The 21823-nt window shown below is 55.7% G+C and overlaps 1 protein-coding gene and 1 long non-coding RNA gene across 3 annotated transcripts; one reads left to right on the forward strand and one right to left on the reverse strand.

The window, feature by feature from the left end:
* Positions 1-243: 243 nt before the first annotated feature.
* PRX (periaxin) lies at positions 244-15196 on the reverse strand. Of its 2 annotated transcripts, XM_006050056.4 has the most exons (7): positions 15114-15196; positions 10993-11036; positions 10811-10909; positions 10547-10675; positions 8119-8275; positions 4718-4914; positions 244-4110 (listed from the first exon to the last, which is right to left on the reverse strand). In XM_006050056.4, the coding sequence occupies exons 4-7, from the start codon at positions 10571-10573 to the stop codon at positions 457-459; spliced, it is 4035 nt and encodes a 1344-aa protein (XP_006050118.2). In that variant the 5' UTR covers positions 10574-10675; positions 10811-10909; positions 10993-11036; positions 15114-15196; the 3' UTR covers positions 244-456. The 2 variants fall into 2 exon arrangements, with proteins under 2 accessions (XP_006050118.2, XP_044788276.1); XM_044932341.2 differs by lacking the exons at positions 4718-4914; positions 10547-10675; positions 10811-10909; positions 10993-11036; positions 15114-15196 and having other exon boundaries at positions 8119-8257.
* Positions 15197-20344: 5148 nt separating this feature from the next.
* On the forward strand, positions 20345-20738 carry LOC112580288. Its single transcript, XR_003104629.2, has 2 exons — positions 20345-20545; positions 20631-20738. It is a non-coding gene; the product is annotated as an uncharacterized LOC112580288 (long non-coding RNA).
* Positions 20739-21823: the final 1085 nt, after the last annotated feature.

Consider the following 21823-nt stretch of genomic DNA (forward strand, 5'->3'; position numbering starts at 1 on the left):
CACAGGGGTCCCTGGGCTCTGCTGGGGCACTTCCCCAGCTCAGAGGCCCCTGGGAATTTTGAAGGACTAGGACAGCCCCCCTCCCACCAGGCCCACACCAAGGCCTTCCTGACTCTGGGCTGTCTCCCTGCACAGAGGACCCCTTCAGGCCAGACCTCAAGGGACCCCTTTCTCTGGCCCACCCCCCACCCCCCACACTCCACCCCTGCAACGCGAGCACACAGAGGAGACCCCACACAGAGCCACCTCTGGATTATTTTATTCACATGACTTGGCAAGACATAGGCACTCCTGCCAAAGAGCCAGGCACGGCCACCCTGGCCCTGCCCTGGTCAGTCGCCCACCTCCCAGCCTTCTGAGGGTTAGTGCTAGTTAACTCACACACAGAACAAGGGGTGGGGGGTGGGAAAGATGAGACGGGGGCGGGGGCGGGGGTCTCCCTCTGCTCAGGGGTTTTCAGATGACGGCAGCCTGAGCCCCCTCCATCCTCGTGGGGCCTGGAGGGCCCGTCTCGGAAAACCCCACGCTGGGCAGCCGCACCCGGAATCCACCCTCATCCTGGTCCCCGCTCCCGCCCCGGGTCTTGGGGCTTAGGGACACCCGGGGGAAGCGGAACTTGGGTGACTTCTCCCCGCTGGGAGACTTGGGCGCTGCCTCGCCCTCCTGCCCCCGGGAGGCCTTGGAAGGGGCAGCCAGGCCCACACGGGGCAAGCGGACTCGGACGCGACCTCGGTGCCCGGAGGCCCCTTCCCCGCCGCCCTCCGCGTCCTCCTCCTCGGGGCTGGGGGAGCCTTCCCCACTGACCGCCTCGCTCTGGCTGAAGCCCACGCGGGGCAGCTTGAGTTTCGGGCTCTTGGCCTTCTCACCTTCCTCAGCCCCCTCCTTGGCCCGTGCCAGGCCAAACCGGGGCAGCCGCACCTTGAGCTTGTGTCCAGCATCTCCCTCGCCCTCTGCCACCTGGTACTCAGCGTGGGTGCCCACGGCGGGTGGGGAGAGCTCCACATCAGGCAGGGAGAGGTGGAAGGTGCGCTCTGCCCCTGCGGACTGGTCGTCCGGCCCCTCAGCCCCAGCCCCAGCTCTAGCCCCCAGCGTAGGCACCTTCAGCTTCAGCCCACCCTCACTGGTGGCAGCCTCCCCATCCTGCACCTCTCGGCTCAGCCCCACATCCAGCTCAAGCTGGGGCACTGTCACGGAGGGCATCTTGAAGACACCCTCGCCCACCAACAGCTCGCCACCCGCCGCCTGGGCTCCAGGTAGAGCCAAGGTCACTTGAGGCACGTGGACCCTGTAGCCTGCTGTGCCCTCTGCTGGAGGGGCCGAACTCTCAGCCTGCTGGCCCGGGGTGGCCTCCCTAAAGCCGGTGAGCTCCACCTGGGGCAGGGAGATGCCCAGCGGCATCCTTAGCCCCCCGTCCTGGGCCTCAGTGCCCACCTGCTTGGCTGGGGACACTTGCAGGCCTGCGAGCCGTCCTCGGCTGCCAGCTGCCTCCTCCTCTACCCGCCCCTCCTCCTGGGCCCCCAGAGTAACCAGTTCCACCTCGGGGATCTTAAGTTGCACAGCTGTGGACTCTGGCTTTTCCCCGGGGCTGACTCGCCCACCCGAGATGTCTGCTTCCTTCCCTCGAGCCAGCCCAAAGGAGGGCATCTTCAGCTTGGGCATCTTCACCTTCCCATCCCAACCCCTGCTCTTGCCCTCCAGCTCAGCCGCCCCTGGCACTAGTTCTCCTGCCTCAGTGTCCCGGCCCCTGACCCCAAACTTGGGCAGGCCGAACTTGGGCCCCTTGAGCTTGATATTGGCCCCGGCCACCTCTGCCTTGCCCGTGGGCAGATGGGAATCCAGGCTTAGCTGCGGGATGGACAGGTCGAGGGCAGGCAGCAGACCTGCCTCCTCTGTACCCTTGGCCTCCACCTCGGTCCCCACCCGAGCCCTGGGGAGTGAGATGGGGAACTTGGACACCTTCAGCTTGGCAGCTCGTCCTGCCCCCTCAGCCTCTGGTTTGGTCACCTTTGGCCCCGAGAGTCCAAACTTGGGCAGGGAGAACTTGGAGGAGAGCTTGACTTTCGCCTCTGTCACCTCTGCCTGCCCTTCCTCCAGTGTGGGCAGCTGTGGGGTGACGATCTCCACGGAAGGCAACCGGAAAGCAACTTCCCCGACCCCAGCTGCTTCTGCCTGCTCCCCTTTGCCCACTTCGGCGGCCACGGCCTGCCCCTCCAGGCCCAGGGCCCCCGGCAGGTCTAGCTCCACCGAGGGCAGTGTGAGAGAGGGGACACCCACACGAGCCTCGCTGCCCACCTCTGGCTGCAGACAGGGAGGTGTCACCAGCTTCCCTGAGACCTCAGCGCCTGCCTCACCCGGCTTGCCCCGAGATGGGGACTCCGCCCTCCCTAGCTTGGGCAAGGTCATCTTGGGCATCTTGAAGCCGAAGTCCATGCCCTCCGCCTCCTCTACCCTGGCAGCTTTTAGCTGCGCCTCTGGAGCCTTGGGCAGCTTCACTTCTGGTGCCTTCGGCAGATGCACCTCCGGGACCTTGGGCGCCTGGACTTCTGGCAGCCGCATCTCTGACACCTTTGGCAGATGCACTTGTGGGAGGTGGACGTCCGGCACGACCATTTCCGGCACCTTGGGGAGTTTTATCTCCGGGAGCTTCACCTCGGGGAGTTTCACCTCGGGGACCTTCATCTCTGAGACTTTCGGCAGCTGCACCTCTGGGAGATGCACTTCCGGCACGGCCATTTCTGGCACCTTAGGGAGCTTCACCTCGGGAAGTTTCACCTCGGGGAGTTTCACCTCGGGGACTTTCGGCAACTGCACCTCTGGGAGTCGCACTTCCGGCACGGCCATCTCCGGCACCTTCGGGAGTTTCATTTCCGGGCATTTCATCTCGGGCACCTTCGGCAGCTTCATCTCTGGGACTTTCGGCAGCTGCACTTCTGGGAGACGCACTTCTGGCACGGCCATCTCCGGCACCTTTGGGAGCTTCACCTCAGGGAGTTTCATCTCTGGGACTTTCGGCAGCTGTACTTCTGGGAGACGCACTTCGGGCACAGCCATCTCCGGCACCTTTGGCAACTTCATCTCTGGGACTTTTGGCAGCTGCACCTCTGGAAGTCTCACCTCAGGCACGGCCATCTCTGGCACCTTCGGAAGCTTCATCTCTGACACCTTCGGGAGCTCCACTTCTGGGAGTCGCACCTCTGGAAGGACTGGCTCAGGCATTTTGGGGAGCTTGACCTCTGGGACCTTGGGGGGCTTCACCTCAGGCCCCTTGGGCACCTTGACCTCTGGCGGCGAGACCCCGATACCAAAGGAGGGAATCTTGATGGTGGGCAGCTTCAGCTTGCTCTCGGGAGCTTCGGGGACAGCAGGCCGGGGCTCCAGGAGAGAGAGCCCGAAGGTGGGCATTCGAAGCTTGGGCCCCTTCACCTTGGCCTCAGCAGCTTCCTTTGCTCGGGCCCCAAAGCGAGGGAAACTGAGGCGGGGCATCTTCAGGGCCACCTCAGGCACCTCGCCTCGGGGTTCCACCTCTGCACCAGGCAAGGCCAGGTCCACCCCCACTGTAGGTGCTGCTACGTCCAGGGTGGGCACCGTCACTGCCAGAGCCCCTTCCCGGGTCTCCAGGCAGGGAAGTGTGGGCAGAGCAGGTAGCGAGGGCAAGGAGGGCAGCTCCACTTGGGGGACCTGGATCCCTACAGCCGCAGGCTCCACGGCAGGGGCCGCCTCCCCCTTGGGGGTTGGGACCTGGGGGACACCCACCTCGGCACCTGGCAGCCGGGGCCCAACCAACTCCACTTGGGGAGCTGTGAAACGGGGTCCTGCTGCCACCTCGGCCTCTGCTTTGGCCTTCCGGGGGGGAGGAGCGGCGGCCGCCAGCCTGGCTACCTGGGCCTCTTCGGCCACTTCTCGGACCCGCAGCCGAGGCAGCTGGAGGCGCCGGCGGGTGGGGGCAGCTGGGACAGGACCCTCGACAGCCTCGGCTTTGAGGCCTCGACGCAGACGGGAGAACTTGGGAAAGGAGAATTCGACGTCAACAGGGGCCAGGTCTGCAGGGGCCCCCAGGGCCCCGGGCATCACCATCTTCTTCTTCTTCACAGGGGACAGACTCTGGATGTTCTGGGGAGAGAGGAGAGAGGCAGGAGGCGGTGGGACAGTGGGAGGCCTAGGGTGGACAGGGGGAAAGCCCCATGCAGTCATTTCACCAGGATGGGTATGTGTTGGATGGAGCATCTTGTCTCCAAAGCACCATCCCCACTTCCTGCCTGTCATGTCACCATGACTGTCCAGGAAGGCAAAGACTTTAATCTAGACTCTTACAGTGCATCACCAGGGGTGTATAAACTGTGACCCAAGACTTCTGGCTCCTCGTCCACCATTTTCCCCAATACCCTCACTTTAGAGATGGGGAAACTGAGGCCCAAGGAGGTAAAGAAGTTCCTCCAGGGTCACTCAGCAGTAAGTGAGCCACCCTTTGGCTTGACTGAACCTGGCCTCTCTGGTTCAGGACCCCTGGTGGGTGAGGATCCTGGTTTGGGTGGGTGGGTCCCCCTCCCCAGGGAGGAGTTTAGGGGCAGAGAACAGGAGGCAGTGGATGGGATTAGCGCTGGGTTAGTGATGAGACAGAGGGCAAGGCTGGCCCACAGGTGTGGGGCAATGGGGCTCACGGCGCAGAGACAGGATCGCTGGGGCAGTCCAGGGCCGGGGCCGGGCTAAGCACGCGTACCAGCTTGGCCACCTTGGCCCGCGGGCCCTTGATCTCGTAGCCGGCCACGGTCCCGGGCCGTAGGGCCAGGTCCCCGGTGGGTACAGTGCGCTTCAGGCAGAAGGAGACCTTGTAAGGCTCGGCGCATTGCAGCAGGCGGAGCGCGTCCTCGTACTTGAAGTTCTCGAAGAACACTCTGGCGCTCAGCAGCTGGTCCCCTGTAGGCCAGGTGGAGGTGGGCAAGGCGTGGGCATCGTCCGGCCCCGCCCAGGCCTGGTCCCGCCCACTTCCCTGGAGCCCCGCCTATACCCGCGTGCAGTGCGTGCTCGATCGCTTCAGTTGTGTCCAACTTTTTACAACCCTATGGGACTGTGGCCTGACAGGCTCCTCTGTCCATGGGATTCTCCAGGCAAGAATGCTGGAGTGGGTTGCCATGCCCTTCTCCAAGAGCACAGGATACTGAGACGCAAAGTTCTTCCCTGTTTGAGGTTCTGACACTTAGAGAAAGCCGCGGCCTAGGCTTTAGCCCTGCCTCCCTCAGAGCAAATCCAAGCCCATTTGCCGCACCTCTCCCCTTTCTACTCCCCTCCCCGAACCTCACACTTCAAACACTGATTTTGCTTTCTTTTACTGAGAAACAGTCAGAAGAAAACTTCCAGAAGCCCCCACCCAATTACTCACCCTCCCTGGTCCTGTGGCGATTTTCTCTACTCTCCATCTGTCCTAGGGATAAACCAACCCCACTCCTAGCTCGGGTCAATCTCTCCACCACCTTTTCAGGGACACACTGCAGCAATTCTCCTCTTGCTCCCTACATCATCATCAATTTGTCCTTCTCTTCTACATATTGTCATCAGAAAAGAACATATCACTCTTTCACCCATAAGAAAGGTTGTCTTGGACTTCCCTGGTGGCTCAGTGGATAAGAATTGGCCCGCCAATGCAGGGGACATGGGTTCGATCCCTGGTCCAGGAAGATTCCACAAGGCTCGGAACAACTAAGCCCCTGTGCCACAACTACTGAGTCCATGTGCTGCAACCACCGACGCCCTTGCGCCTATGGCCTGTGTTTGCAACAGAAGAAGCCACTGCAACTAGAGACCCACATACTGCAGTGAAGAGTAGCCCACACTGCCGCAACTAGAGAAAGCCCTCAAAAGGCACAGAAGACTCAGCACAGCCAAAAATAACTCTTTTTTTTTTTTAAGAAAGGTTGCCTTGACCTCACTCTTTCTGGAACTTCTGCCCCACTTATCTGTTCACTTTAACAGCACAATTCATGGAGTTGTCTGACTGCGTTATTTTCACTTCTCCAATCATACTTTTGACACCCCCCTCCCAGAGCCTCGAACTGGTCTCTCAAGGTCTCATACAGTGACCTCTGTGTAGCTGCTAAGTCCAGCAGTAAAGTCCCAGACTTCATCCACTTAAACCCCTGCTTGAGACCCAGCTTCACTCTCTCTCTTTCATCTACTTGCTCGGCTTGGCTTCCAGGGTGCCCAACCCTCTGGAACCTCCCTGGGGGCTTCTTCTCAGCCTCCAGGGATGATTCCTCCTATCTCCCAGACCTCTTAAAGACACAGAGTCCCAGAGAGCCTGCTCAGGCCTTGGACCTCTCCTCTTTTCCATACTACTTATCCCTTAGGGAAGCTCACCCAGATTCAGGAGTTTAAAGATACTGACAACTCCCAACTGTGTCTCTCCAGCCCAGCACTCCCCACATCCATCCTAGATTCACATATCCCTTCACATCTCCGCCTTGGTGTACAGCTCTCATTTGACAGGTCCAAACTGTACTCCTGGTCTTTCTCCAAACACGCTCCAGCCCCAGGGTTTCCCATTTGTGGGGCTACCAACTCCATTCTCAGGCCAAGAATTCCTGGACACATCCTTTACCCCTCTCTTTCCAACAATCCCATATCCAGTCCAGAAGACTCTTCCTTCAGATTATATCCAGAATCCAAACCCTTGTCTTCACCTCCAATAACACTCTTTTGGCTCCAAGTAGCACCAATCCCTGTCCTCCACTAACTCCCAGAGTTTGCTCAAATCCATGTCCACTGAGTTAGTGATGCTATCTAACCATCTCACCCTCTGCTGTCCCCTTCTCCTTTTGCCTTCAATCTTTCCCAGCATCAGGGTCTTTTCCAATGAGTCGGCTCTCACATCCATAGGGTCACAAAGAGTCAGTTCCCTGTACTATAAAGTAGGTCCTTTTTGGTTATCTGTTAATATTTTAAATATAGCACTGTGTACACGTCGATTCCAAACTCTCTGTTTATCCCTTCCCCTGGCTAGTGAACAACAACAAATCACCAGTCTCTTACCTGGATAATCACGGGAGACTTTTTCCCTGCTCCCCATCCTGCCCCCTACAGTCTACTGCTAATACAGCATTTCAATATGGTCAATTTATGTTCTTTCTTCACTCACAACTTCTGATTAAAAATCAAAGTCCTCCCCATGGTCCATTAAGCCCTCGAAAAACTACCCGTTCTCTTACCTCTTTGACCTCATCTCTTACTCTACTCTTCACTAACTCTGCTCCATTCACACTGGCTTCCTTGCTGTTCCTCCAACAAACCAGGCACTCGCCCATCTTGGGGCAGATGCACTGGTTCTCTCTGCCTGGAATGCTTTTCCAGATGGCCACAGAGCTCATTCCCTCACCTCCTTCAGGCCTTTCTGCCCTTCCTGGTTCAGCCTACTTAAAAAGCTTAAAAAAGCTTCCTTCCTAGCTTCCATAAGCATACATGGCCTTCTAATGTACTAAATATTTTACATTATGTTTCCATGAATTATGTACATATAATGTACTCTGTATTTCACAGATTTTGCTTAAACATGTCTCTCCTCACTAGAATGTAAGCTTCATAGGCGCAGAGAGTGTTGTCTGTTTTGTTCACAGCAGTAGCCCAAGCACCCAGAATAACATCTGGAAATAGAAGGCACTCAGTAAATAGTTGTTGCATGAATAAATCATCAACCTCATCCATGTTACTTAAAATATCCCTTACTAAGCTCTCTTCGCCACTCCCTCCAAGTTGTTAACTCCGCCTCTTTTCTTCAGCCCCAACAACCAAACTATAACTAGCACTTATATAGTGCTTACCATGTGCCACTTAAGTTACATGCTGTGTTTTCAAATATTGAGTCATTTAATCCACATAATAACCCTATGAGGTATGTACTAGAGTAAGTCCCATTTTGGAGGTGAGAAAACCAGGTCACAGAAAGATGACAAGATAGTTAACTGCAGATTTGGGAGACAATGAACCTCCAGAGCCGGTATCTGAGCAACCACGAAACCAAGACACACAAAGCCCCGCCCCTAGCCCTTAACCCCGCCTCCCGGCCCCGGGCCCTAGGGCAGATTCCCGCCCCCGCAGGAAGGCCCCACCCCATGCCCGCACCCCTCCCACCTTCCTGTAGGCTGAGGCTCCTGGCCGCTGGCGAGTCCTCACGCAGGTCGCGGACGAAGATTCCTTCCTTGCCGCCTCCCGCTACGTTGATGCCGCTGACCCCGGTCTGCGCCTCTGTCTCCACGATGATCTCCACCAACTCCGCCCGCCTCAGCTCCTGTGGAGAGCGGCGAGGGGTCGCCATGGCGCGCTGGGGCCGGACCTCGCCCAGAGCCCGCCATCGCGCTTAAAAGCAGCTCTTAACCGGGTCCTCAGGGCACAGGCGCCCAGGCGGGGCTCAAGCCGGTCGTGTGGGCCCACTCTCGCCGGCATCTCCCCTTTAAGTGAGCGCGAGGGCGGCTCGCTGAGACCACGGAAGAGTTCAATGGGTCTCCCGGCTCACTGGCCTGGGGGAGCCCCGAAGGCCGCAGTCGGGAGAGGCGGGGCGAGGGGCGGTATTATAGAGGAGGGATGGGATGGGGAATCCAGAGGGAACCTGAGTTGAACCTGAGAGGCGGGCCTGATAGTGAGGGCGGGGCTGTTTGCCAAGGGGGCGTGGTCAGTTCGGAGGCGGGGTTAGGGGTTGGAGCGCGACCGGATAGAGGACAGTGGCCGGAGAGGAGCGGCCAAAGATAGGCAAGGGGTGTGGCTAGAGTGTGTCCGTGGAGGCGCGGAAGGGACCCGTAGTCTATGGACGGGCTTGAATTATGGGGAGGGGCTTTAACAACGGCAGAATAGGGGTGGAATTGAGGATGGGGTCCCGAAGAAAGGGTGCGGTATGAAGGGGTGGGGGTGGGCCTGGCCTCCTTGAAGGCTTGAATATGTGTGACTGTCCTATTGTGTACTCTGTGACCCCAAGCCCTGCATAACGCCCATTGGAGAGGGAATCTAGTGAAGAGCGGCCGTGCGTGGGTAATGAGGGGTGGACTGGCAGACGTGGTATGCCTGGTATTTACTGTAAATGGTGCTGACCTGGCCCTGGCCCAGCAGTGCACTGTGGGATCCACATCCAGGCTTCCCAGAAGAGACAGTGAAAGACCTCAGTTTCACAACGCGTCCAGGAATGCACTCTGCTGTGTGTCTCTAGAGGAGAACTGTGCCCTCTCTGGGCCCATTTCCCTCCTGTAAAGTTGGGTGACATGGGTATATGGAAGGAATCTCTGATTGTGATTGAAGCAACAGAGATGTGAGGGGATACTGTAATGGGCAGTGTCTTGAGGCTGGCACAGACTGGCGTTGAGCCCAGAACTGAGCCCAGGACTTGGAGAAGGGAAAGCAAATTTGCCCAGATGCTCCACAGCAGTGGCCCCGGGACTAGAGCGCTGGGCAGAACATGGTGAGAAGGGGTAGGAAGAGTTGCGGTAGGGGCAACAGGGAAAAGCATGACCATCACCACCATCCTTAGGCCCTGGGCCAAGTATTTTATGTGTGGTGTCTCATTTCATCCTCCACACAGCTTGGGCAGTGACAGAGGAGGACACAAAGGTCCAGAGAAGTGAAGTGACTGCCTGATAATACACAGGCAGTTCAGGGATGGGGCCTCAGCCTCGGGGGTGTGACCTCAGAGCCCATAAGCTGTCCTGTAGGCAGGGACCTCTGTGCATGTTACCCCGTGTCTGCCACCCCTCAGCCTCAGCTTGGCTGCTATAAAAGGAGACCCACTGTATGCTTGGCATCCAGTAGGATGCAGTCAGTGCTATGCTCTGTCTCCATGACAGTGAAAGCTGCTCACATTCAGGGAGGCCAGGTACCAGGCCCTGGGCAAATGACAAGTGTGAGTCCTCACCACCCTCAGAGATGGGGACCATTGCCCCATTTCACCGATGGTGAAACTGAGGGTTTGAAAGGTCAGGTCGTCTGTTCAGGGTTGTACAGCTGAAGTGGTAGGACTGGGATGTAAGCCCATAGGTCCAAAGGCCATGTCTTACCCCCTGCACCATTCTGCCTCTTCTAATGAAGAGGCTTTCTACTCTATTTTCTTTAGCTTAGTATTAACAGAATTCCAGTATGATCCTATCCCTTGTAGCTCAGTCGGTGAAGAATTCACCTGCAATGTAGGAGACATGGGTTCAATTCCTGGGTCAGAAAGATCCCATGGAGAAGGGAACTGCAAGCCAGTCCAGTGTTCTTGACTAGGAAATCCCATGGACAGAGGAGCCTGGTGGACTACAGTCCATGGGGTTGCAAGAGTTGGACATGACTTAGAGACTAAACCACCACCATGCTCAATGAATTAGCTTCTTGGAATCTTAGTCTGTGTCAGGTACTGTCTTAAGCACATCATGAATGTTAATTTCTCTTTCCCTCACAGTGACCTATAACAGTCTCTGTTGCTGTCTCCATTTCACAGATGGGAAGACTGAGGCAGAGAAGCCAAGAAGTGCCTCAGTGCCACCCTACTCAGTGCCCCTCACCAAGGCCCCGCAGGTCCCCTTTGAAGGGTACTCACCTCGGCACTCCGGCTCCTGGCCTCCATGGTGCTGCTGGGAGTCCCCTGAGCCCCCGGCTCCTCCGGTTTCCTCTCTCCCTTCTGCTGTAGGACCAGCTTCAGTTCTGCATGGAGCAGCTGCCTCTGAGCCTGTGGGGTCAGGGATGCAGGCTTGAGGCTATCCAGGGGAAGATGGGGGAGAAGGCCGGGCTTAAAGGGAGAGGTCAGGGTGGGTATGAGACGGGGAGAAGGGCCCCCCCACCCCAATCCCAGATGTCCTCTCACCGCTGCCTGAGCACAAGCACCCCCTCCTAACAGGAGCCCAGCCCGGGGTGGCGCACAGTCGTCTGCAGGGCTTGCGCCTTTCCTCTGGGGTCTTGCTGCCTGCCAGGGAGAGACCAGGTCAGGAGGCTCCAGGCAGGCCAGGAAAGGGCAGGGAGGGGCATGTGGCACCAGCCAGTGCTCACCTCAGGGTCACCTCCAGCTCCTTGAGCCTTCTGGGTCCGGGGCTCTAAGAAGAATAACATGAGCATTACTGTCGCTGACCCTACTGATGATTCCTGAGTGTCTGACCCTTCCTGCACTCTGTCATTACTCTATCCCCACAGGTTCCCTGGTAGTCCAGTGGTTAGGACTCCACGCTTCCATTGCAGGGGGCAAGGGTTTCGTCCCTGTTTGGGGAACTAAGATTCCATAGCCTGCTGCATGGCTTGGGGATAAGAAAGGGTGCTCTGTCCCCAAAGTGCAGGTGGGAAACCTGAAGCTCCAAAAACCTTAATCCAAGGTGATGTGGCTAGACAGGAAGCAGTAGTATAGCCAGGAATAACTCCTAGGCCTTTCTGACAGCACCATCCCTATGTTAACCACCTCGGCTGACCAAGGGGGCCAAATTCACTGTAAAACCATTGCCTCTACTTGCCAGGTAGGCAAATCAGCTCACCTCTCTGTGCCTCAGTTTCCCCATCTATAAAATGGGGAGAATGAGAGCACCTACCTCCCAGGGCTGGTTAGAGCGTCACCTGTATTTGTAAATATACAGTGCTGGGCACCTGGTAGGCACTTCATAAGCACTTGCCATGATTATCACTAAGAACCTCCTGTGGTCCTGATCTTGTTTCAAATATCCCACAGGGGTCAGGGTATGTGGACTTCAGAACACCCTGGTGAGATCAATACAGTTATTGGGCATGGGACTTCCCTGGTGGTTCAGTGGTTAAGACCACACCCTTCCAATGCAGGGGGCACAGGTTTGATCTGTGGCCAGAGAACTTGGGTCCCACATGCTGAAGAGTGTGGCCAAAAAATAAAATTATTGAGTTTGTTACAGAGAAGACATCTGAGACTGGGAGGAGGAAAGTTACTCACCTGAGTCACAGATGGCCTAGCCAGGACTTTTAACTTGTCTGAAAGCTCCAGCTGCTTCTACAGATGCTAATAACTAATGGGCACTGTGTGGTAACTCTTTGCCAGTCCTAGGCTAAGACCTTCACTTCCCACCTCACTGCAGAAAACCCTAACCCCGGAGAGAGGCCAAGAACTTCATTCAAGGTCACACGGCCCAGTGAGAAAGAGGCAGAGCTGGGGTCTCCGCCGACAGACCCTCCTGGGGGAAGGGAGATTGATCCTGTCCCTCCTCCAAGCCTTGTCCTCCTGGCCCCCACCTGGCATGCCAACCCACCAACCCCCACTCCACAGGGAAAGGTCAGGCCTCACGCGGCACATTCCCTCAAACAATGGCCCATCTGCTGTGCTCAGTCACATTCCACCCCTGCCCACCCACCCCCAGCCACACAAAGGCCCTTCATAGCCCACCACTGGCTGAGACAGAGGACACAGAGACCCCCTCATGCTCCAGCTGTACCCACTCCACTGGTTGTCTTCCCTCCGCCACCACAACCCCCCGGTGTCAGAAGGCTCCTCTCTGGCTCTCCATGTCCTTCCCTGGCCTCCCCTGTGAGCCCCCAGGCCCTCCCAGCAGGCTTGACACCCACATCCGGGTTATTTCCTCTAGACTGGGCCTTATGCTGGCCCCCTTAGGCCTTGAAATCACTCTGGATGTGGAGGCTATTTTAGGGTTGGAAACTGGGGCTCAGAGAGGGAAAGTGACCCGTCTGGGGTCATACAGCTAGGACCCGTGCCCTTGACCCCCAACTCTGCACCTTAACTTGCACTGGTGACTCAGCACTGGAGGAGGCCTAGGCAGCAAAACAGTTGAGGCAGAAGTTGGGCTGGCAGAGGTGATCAAGGGTGCCAGAAACGTGTTTTTAGAGCGACTCAGTGCCAACACTGGGCCAGGCAGACACTTTATGGCTGTGGCCTCATGGTACCCCATTTTACTGATGAGTAAATGTGGGTTAAGAGATGGGCTATCACAGGGAGTTCCCTGGCAGTCCAGTGCCAGGGCCCAGGTTCAATCCCTGGTCAGGGAACAAAGATCCCACAAGCCACGTTGTTGTTGTTTAGTCGCTAAGATGGAGCCAACTTTGCAATCCCATGAACAGTAGCTCACCAGGCTCCTCTGTCCATGGGATTCTCCAGGCAAGAATACTGGAGTGGGTTGCCATTTCCTCCTTCAGGGGATCTTCCTGACTCAGGGATTGAACCTGCATCTCCTGTAGCTCCTGCATTGGTGGACAGATTCTTTACCACTGAGCCATCGGGGAATCCCATTCACAAGCCATGGGGCATGGCCAAAAAAAAAGAGAGAGATGTGTGGGATATCACAGTGATGGAGTTGGGACTTGAGCCCCAGTCTGAAAAGCTAACTCTTAGTCCCTGATACAAGGTAGTGTCCTGAGCTGTGGGTGAGAGAAGCCTGGTACTTGCAGGAGATAGAGACGGAGGGGAGGATCTCCAGGGCCACAAGCGCCCTGTCCAGGACAAGCCAGAGAAGGTCACACCCAGAAGCTGGCACCGGAAACCCAGCCAGGGTGGGGGCAAGAGAGAGAGTGACCAGTTTCTCCATCCCTGCCCGGGACGGCTGCCCAGCCCAGGTTATATTTAGCCCAACTGTGCCCTTCCTGAGCCACGTACCCAGCTCCTGGGGTGGGATTGGGTGGGAGCAGCTTCGGAAGGAAGCCCCCCCCCAACCAGCTACCCCACAACCCCGGGCACTCTCTGTTCCCAGCTCTGGCTGTCCCACTAGGCAGGGGAAGGAGGGGTAGGGAGGTACCCGGGGGCGGGCCTGACCTGTGTTAGGGGAAGCTCTAATGCGGCTTCCCTGGGGAATCAAGGCTAGGCAGTACTCTCCAGAGGCTAACTGCCGACTTCTTGAGCTCCTGCGGCACTTTCCTGATCCATTCCTGAGCTTCCAGAATTCTGAGAATCCCCTTTCTTGAGCATTCACTATGTGCAAAGATTCTTCCCTGCCTGGGCTCATTAAATCCTAACAACACCTCCCTGGGGAAGTCACAACTCAGATGCTCATTTAAGATGTCACTCCTGCCCTTCTGGGTGTCATTTGTACCCTGAGCCCTTCAGCTGAGCTTTGGGCCTGCTGAGGAAGCCCCCAGCTTTGCCTCACTGTACCTTCTTCCACTCACCCATGCCTGGCACCAACATCACTTAAGAATTGTCCCCACTCACAGCCTCAGCCACCCCGAAGAGTGACCTGGAGCCCTTGCAGTGGCGGAGCAGGGGGGGGCGGGTGGTGAGGGGTTGACCTGACTCATCCAGGCCCCCAAATATCATCTGAGGCCATCTAGTGATGTGGAGGGGGAGGCATTCTGGCAGTGGCCTCTGGGTGCCTCATTTAGGCCCAGCTCCAGCACTCCTCTGGTTTGAATACTGGGCAAGGTTTGAATTTCACCTCTCAGGGCCTCAGTTTCTTCCTCTGTAAAATGGAGCCAGTAACAGTGGCTTTGAGGAATTAGGAGATAACAGCAGGTGCTTAGAATATTCGGAGTATACAGTATAAGAGCTCAAGTAATAGAAACTAGTCTCTGAAGGCAGTTGTGTGTGGGAAGCAGGGGGCTGAGTATCTTAGTGTCTCATATCCAGCCTTTGCCCACAGTGACCCCACTTTCCTCCCCTACCAAAGAGGAACTTTGGGTGAGGGACAAGATCCAGCTTGGGCACCAGCCTCCAACCAACAAGATCAGCACTGCCTCCCCAGTGCTCTATTCCAGGGACCAAAAAGCCTGTCCCACCCCCAACTCTTTATAAGCAGCCATTCATTTACTCTCCTGTCAGCCCTGTGAGGTGGCTTCCATCAGCTCCTCCCGCCCCCCTGCCTTTTTCTTGGCTGCACTTTGAGATAGGCGAAACTTCCCCAGCGAGGATGGAACCTGTGCCCCTGCAGTGGAAGCACAGAAAGACTGGACCACCGGGGAAGTCCCATCAGCCCATTTTAGAGGTGAGAAAGCAGAGGCACAATGAATGCAGTGTCTTGCCCAAAGCGACACAGCCAGAAAGAAGAGAACATTGGGATTTGAACCCAGAGTCTGGTTTCAAAGTCTGTACCTTTAACTCCTACACCTTGCAGCCTCCTGAGCTCCAGGCACCCTCTCAGACCCTCCCAAGATCCTGGGTCTCATTCCCACAGCTTCTTAGCTTGGCCAGGATGGGAACTGGCTGGCTGATCTCTTACCACTAGGCCTCCAGACACCTCGAGAGCTCCCAGGTCCCGGTCAGTCTGCTCAGTCCTGGTCCCAGGCTGGGGGGGAAAAGGAATGGGGAGGGGGAGGAGGGGGAGACCCCAGCCATTGGCTGCCGAGGTATGACATCACCAGGGGGTGGGTGGTGGGGAAACAAACATCCCCTTCTCCCAGCCACATCCACCCGCCAGGGGGTGGGAGCCACAGAGGAGAAGCCTAGACAGCTGCTCTTCCTCACCTGGGCTGAGACCTCCACTGTGAGCCCTGATCCTGGGGTTGACAGGTTGCTAGTACCATGGGAGACTAGCCTCCTACCAACACTATTCCCTGGCTTCCAGGCCCAGGCATGGCCCTGCTGGTTCCTGGGGCCCCTAAATATAAACTCTTTCCACTCTCTCTCCCAGTTAATGTGGTTTCAAATCCCAGCTCAGCCGTGTCCTGGCTGTGTGATCTTCGGCAACTCATGGCATCTTTCTGCACCTCAGTTTCTCCATCTCTAAAACAAGGATCACAGAAGTGCCTGCCTTATGGGTTTGTTGTGAAGATAAAATGAGTGAAAAGAGACAAAAAACTTTCAAAAGCTCCTGGCACGGAGTGACTGCTACTTATACGCATTTTGTATTATTCAAACAAATTAGGGGACCAGCTAGACTCGTCAGCGGATTTTTGGCTTGAGTGAGACTGGACCTAGGGAGCCCCACTTCTCTGTTTAATGGAGTTGCCACTTGGGGGGATATCTATCATGTACCGTGCTGGGCACCCAAAGCTTGGCCCCTGGAATCAGGGATGCAAGACAGGCAGATGAAGGCCCAGTTTTTAGTTAAAAATCCAGAAAGTGCTGGAGCTGGGATCCAACCACAGTTCTCCAGGACCACCAAGACCCTGCAATATGCTCTGTCCCCTTCATATAACAGCCAAGGAGGCTCAGAGAGGGGAGTGACACCCAAGGTCACCCACTTCAGGTAATAGGTAGCACGGGGATTTGAACCCACATCTGCCCAATTCCCAAACCAAGGCCACCAGGCCTCACCCTGATCCCCCGGCCCCCGGCCCCCAGCCGGCCCTGACTCACCAGACCCCGGGGGGCGGCACAGGGAGCATAGGTATTCCCACATGCCCCTCACACCCACCCAGCCGCTGCCTCGGATGCTCCTGGCTCTCTGAGCCAGAGCCTGGGGCCGGGGCTGGGCTGAGGCCGGGGATTACCCCCAAAATGCACATCAGCAGCTTCTGGCCCATTGTCCACCCGGGCACGGCCTCCAGGCCCTCAGCAGAGGGGGCACCCTCACCTTTCACATCAGCTTAGCTGGCCCCTCAGCAGCCCCCTCCCCACCTTGAGCAGTTGGGGCCCACTCCCGAGGGGCTTGAGGGACCAGAGACTGGCTGGCAGTATCCCAGAATGCCAGGGGCCTCCTCCCTTCTCTCCGAAATGCCCCCTGCCCACTCTCAGCCACCGGGGAAGGCAGGAATGTGCTGAGCTCTGGGAAATGCCTTCCAGGCCTGGCAGCCACCAAAGGTTTGGGTGTGGTGGAACCCAGCTAGAACCCTCCTCCCGGGAAAGTTGGAAGGCATGGTGTGGTCAGGGCTACTGATGGGCTCAAGGAGACCTACCCCCATTGCAGGCGCACGCTCTCTCTCTCTCTCATTCATTCATGCATTCAGACATGCATGGGTTCATTCATTGATTCATTCAAACATTCATGGGTTCATTCATTCATTCAATAAATCTTCACAAGCCCTTGGTGGCTGGCCCTTTGCTGGGCACTGGAGACACTGTCAGATCTAAATTCACCACAGAGGGCAGGCTCAGGACACAACTTCTGGGGTCAAACTGGAGGGTTGAGGAGGAAGAAGCCAGGTAAAAGGTTAGGGAAGAAGCTTCCAGGAGGGAGGAGGAACACGGGCAAAGCACCAGCAGGGAGAGAGGGAGCAGTCCTTTATCCAAAGTCAGCAAACAGTCAATGAGCACTGGTCTTGTGCCCAGCCCCAGGCTGGATGGTGCTGGGGACACAGTGTGACCAAGATAGCCTGGGCCTGCTTTCACAGGGTTCACAGTCCAACCGGGAGACCAACCCAGAGTGGCCAGGGTTGGGATGGGGCAATTGAAGACAGAGAGATCAGAGCCTTGCTGGGGGAGCCCAGGCAGTGTACCTGCTGCAGCCCAGGAGGAGAGGTCAGGGAAGGCTCCCTGGAGGAGGGGACATGTGAGCTGAGACCTGAGTGACCCATAGGATCTAGGCAAGAGAAGAGGCGGTATGAGACTTCCCTGGCGGCCCAGTGGTTAGGACTCCGAGCTTCCACTGCAGGGGGCACAGGTTCAACCAATGGTTCAGGGAACTAGGATCCCTCAAGCTATACAGTGGGTCAAAAAAAAAAAAAATAGAAAGAGAGGGAGAGAGAGAGAGAGAAGAGGGAGTGGAAAAGTTTTATGAGCAGTGGGAACAGCCCATGTAAAGGATCTGAATCCAGACAGAGGTTCGCACATAGGAAATTCTCTGGAGCCAAGAACCATGTCCTTGTTCATGGCTGTGTCTCTATGGTCACATATGCCCTGTCATCTGCATCTCCTTCTCACTTATACATTTATTCACCAGCTATTTGCAGACACTTCTTCTGAATCAATCCATCCCTGGGCTGGGCGATGCTGGGGACACAGCGGTGACTGTGCCCTCATGGGACTGTCAATCCAAAGGTGGCAGACACTAAAGAAGTGAGCAACTAAATGAGTGTATAATTGAAACGAGTGTATAATTACACACTAAGTTAAGTGCTCTGAGAAAAGGATCCAAGTCTGTAAGAGGGGTCTGACACTCTGATACTATCAGCAAGGGCAGGGAGAGCTTCTTGGAGGCGGCAACATTTGAGTTGGCACTTGAAGGATACAAAGGAGTTCATGCCAAGCTGCGGGTGGTGGATACATGAAAGTGGGTTTCAGGTAGAGGGAACATCCCATGCAAAGGGCCCCTTTGAGAAACTGGTGAGTGTGAGAGCAAAGGGAAGCTGAGGGAAGGGCCACAGTTAGCAGGGCCATGAGGAGGGCCTCAGACTTTGTCCTGCCCAGCCTGGGCACCTGCAGGAGGGACGAGGCCAGAGCTGAGTTTTAATAACTGAGGGTGGAAAGAATCTACCAACAGGCCAGGCTAGAACCAGGAAGAAAACTCACTGCTTGCTACTCTGGCAGACAGAGAGGCTGGTACTGTACCGATAGACAGAGGCTATCCGGTCCCTCTCCATGTCTCGGAGGGCAGATAACCTTCTTTATCCCCGATTTTATGAGACAAGCACAGTCCTCTGTCATGAAATATAACATTAGCTGTATGTTTTTTGTAGCTGCCCTTTAGCAGGTAAAGAAAGCTTTCTTTCCTAGTTTGCTGGAGGCTTTTTTTTTTTTTTTTCTAATATTTCTCTATTTATTAGGCTGCATCTGATCTTAGTTGAGGCATATGAGATCTTTTTTTTACTTTTTATCTTATTTTTTTAAACTATGAAAATATGATAATACATTTACAGGAGACTTAGAAAATACAGAACAAAGTTACATATATTCCACTAAATATTACAGTTGCTTAAGTAAATAAGTTAAGATTCTCAGTTGGAGTTTCAGTATCAAACTCTGAAGCACGTGGGATCTTCATCTCAGTTGTGGCACGCGGGATCTTTTGAAGCGGCACATGGGCACCAGAGCGTGTGGGCTCAGCAGTTGGGGCGCATGGGCTTAGTTGCTCTGTGGCATGTTGGATCTGAATTTCCCCAGCAGGGATCGAACCCATGTTCCCTGCACTGCAAAGCAGATGCTTACACTGGACCACCAGGGAAGTCCCTGCTGTGAGTTTTGTGTGGTGAGTGACAGGTCTCTCTCTGTGTGTGTCTCTGTCTCTGTCCTCATTCCTTGTCTCTCTCTCTCTGTGTCTCTCTTCTCACTCTCTCTGTGTCTCCCTTTCTCTGTCTCTTGCTTTTCCTTCCCCCCTGGGGTGGGGGGTGGGGTGGCCATGGGAAGTTGAGTTCAGGGGCTGGCACCAGTGTCCCAGTTCTGGCCAAGGCCACCTCCGTAAACACAGGACATCCTGCAGGGCTGGGGAAGGACATGGAGGGCGCTGCTCAGGGACCACCCTCTCCCCACCCATCTGAGCCATGCAGGAGTCAGGTCCCACCCAGTGCAGCCCAGGGAAACTACCTCCCTCACCCCCATCCTTTACGCCTGCTCCTGTCCCCTGCCCTCTCTACTGAGCTCCAGTCCCCGGGGTTTGGGGCGGGGGGCAGCTGCCTGGATACCTGCCCCTGAGTGTCCCCCTAGTCCCTTGCACCCATAGGGTGTCCCTCTCTGGCCTCAGTGTCAACCCCAGACCTGGTCACCATCATAGAGTAGCCCCAGGTTCCCCGGCTAGAGCCCTGGATCTTGTCCTAGGCCCGTCCTCCACTGCAGCTCGTCACTTCTACAGGCTGTCCTCTCTGGTAGCTCTGCCTTCCCCTCCCTCCCCTCTCCAAGGCTGATCTGTCTCTCTATGGCCTCCCCTCGGCTCCTGGCCTCCTGTATCACCTCCCACCCCCTGGTACACAAGGCAGCCAGACAGATCCATTTATTCCTAGATTCCTTTACCCTAGCGCCTTCAGAGTAAAGTCTCCCAGCCAGGGCCTGTGTGCCCTGGTCCCTACCAACCCCTCCAGCTCCATCACTTACCTTACTGCTTTCCCCTTCTTCCCAATCAAACTCAGCAGCTTACAGATCCCTGAAAAGGTTGTAGGGTCCCTCACTCCCTTAGCCTTGCGCATCCTTCTGCCTAGAACACTCTCCCCTCAGAACAATAGCCCTTCGAGGTGGCCACACTTACTGTCCCAGCTTACAGATGAGGACTCTGAGGCCCAGAGAAGTTGAGTACCTTGCCTAGGGTCACACAGCCACAGAATGGCAAAATATAGGTGGCCTGGCTATTAACACAATCCATTTTTTTTTTTTTTTTAAAATTTTGACTGCATCTCACAGCATGTGTGATCTTAGTTCCCCAACCAGGGCACAAACCTGTGTGCCCTGCATTGGAAGTGTTGCAGTGAAAAGGAAAAAAATGGGGAATGAGTGCTTCTCTTCTTTCCTGAGAACAAAGATAAAGAGAACAATAAGCAGGCCTGATCACTCCTAGTTTTTACTGTAACTGTTCTAATCTGTATTCTGTAACTAAGTTTGCTTTTCTGCCCCCTAACTCAGCAGGAGCTACATTTTGCAACTATTATCCTTTGACTCTGTGCTAATTACATTCTGTATCTGGTGCTCACCTTTACAGCACTCTCTTCACAGACCACCCCTCATAGTTTTTTTCTCTTTTTGCATTATATAGAGAATGCCACACATAAAAGACAGTGGACCTGACCCGCCTGCCAGATCCAATTACTGGGCTACCTGATGCCAGCCTATGACTGTTTCTGAAACAATGTAAGAGCAAGAAGAACACAAGTTCCTTATACCTTTCTCATCACTGACCCCTGACTGTGAGCCCTTGTCTTATATAACTCCCTAGATTCTTCCTGGAAGGGGAATCTGGACTTCAAGCACACAGTTCTCTGAAGCATGAGCCTACTGAGTTCTCCCCTCTGCCGGCTGAGGATTAAAGATACTTGTCCATTTCCTCTAGACTCTGTCTCTGTATCTTTTATTCGGCTTCAGTGGGCAGAGAAAGCCAAGACTTTGGCCGCAGAAGCTTGTAGTCTTAACCCCTGGACCACCAGGGAAGATCCCCGGTACAGCTTATTGGGTCAATAATCATTGACTAAGTACCATCAGTGGCTTCCCTGGTGGCTCTGATGGTAAAGAACCTGTCTGCAATGTGGGAGACTTGGGTTCAGTCCCTGGGTTGGGAAGATTCCCTGGAGGAGGGCATGGCAACCCACTCCAGGAGTCTTGCCTGGAGAAACCCTATGGACAGAGGAGCCTGGCAGGCTGCAGTCCATCGGGTTGCAAAGAGTTGGACATGACTGAGCGACTAAGCACAGCACAGCAGAAGCATCGTTAGATTTCTGCACTGGGACCAGTAAATGTTCATTGAATGAATGAATGGGACCAGGTGGAAGGTGAGCCTTGGAAATGGCAGGGTTCATATCCCCAAGGAGAGGGATACATTCTGAGGGGCCCAGAGGGTGGGAGAAATGCGGTCAGATTTGCCTTTTACATACAGCCCGGCACCTGGTAGGGTAGGTACCAGTAAATCTTTGCTGAATGAGGGAAGGAGGGGGAGGGGAAAGAAGGAGACCAAGGACAGTTCTCCCAGGTGCTGGAGGAGAGAAGGTTGTGTGTTGTGTGTGTGTGTGTGATGGGGGTCCCCGGGAACGCCCAAGGAGGGAGCAGGCCTGGGGAGGGTCGTGGTGGGAACACACAGAGGCTCTGTGAAAAGCAGCCACAGCAGCAGGGCTGGCAGCTCCATGTGGAATGGTGTGGGCCCTGGAATCTGCTGGCTGAGGTAGCCTGGCTTCCTGGGGTTGAGTCTGAGGGCGGAGGGGCACACCAGAGCCAGGGAGCTGCACAATCCTTCTCCAGGGGTCAGACACAGGGAGAGTAGCACAGGCCCTCAGCCACGAGCTGTCATAAACCTGAGGGCAGCAGGGGGATGGAACCAGAACCCACCTAGTCCATATGCTGCTTTTGTGCAAAAGGCACGCCCCCTTCTCCATCTACTGAGAAACTGTCCTCGTAAATATGTAAGCACAGGTGCCAGAG

Source organism: Bubalus bubalis, chromosome 18 (assembly GCF_019923935.1).
Source record: "Bubalus bubalis isolate 160015118507 breed Murrah chromosome 18, NDDB_SH_1, whole genome shotgun sequence".
Lineage (NCBI taxonomy): Eukaryota > Metazoa > Chordata > Mammalia > Artiodactyla > Bovidae > Bubalus > Bubalus bubalis.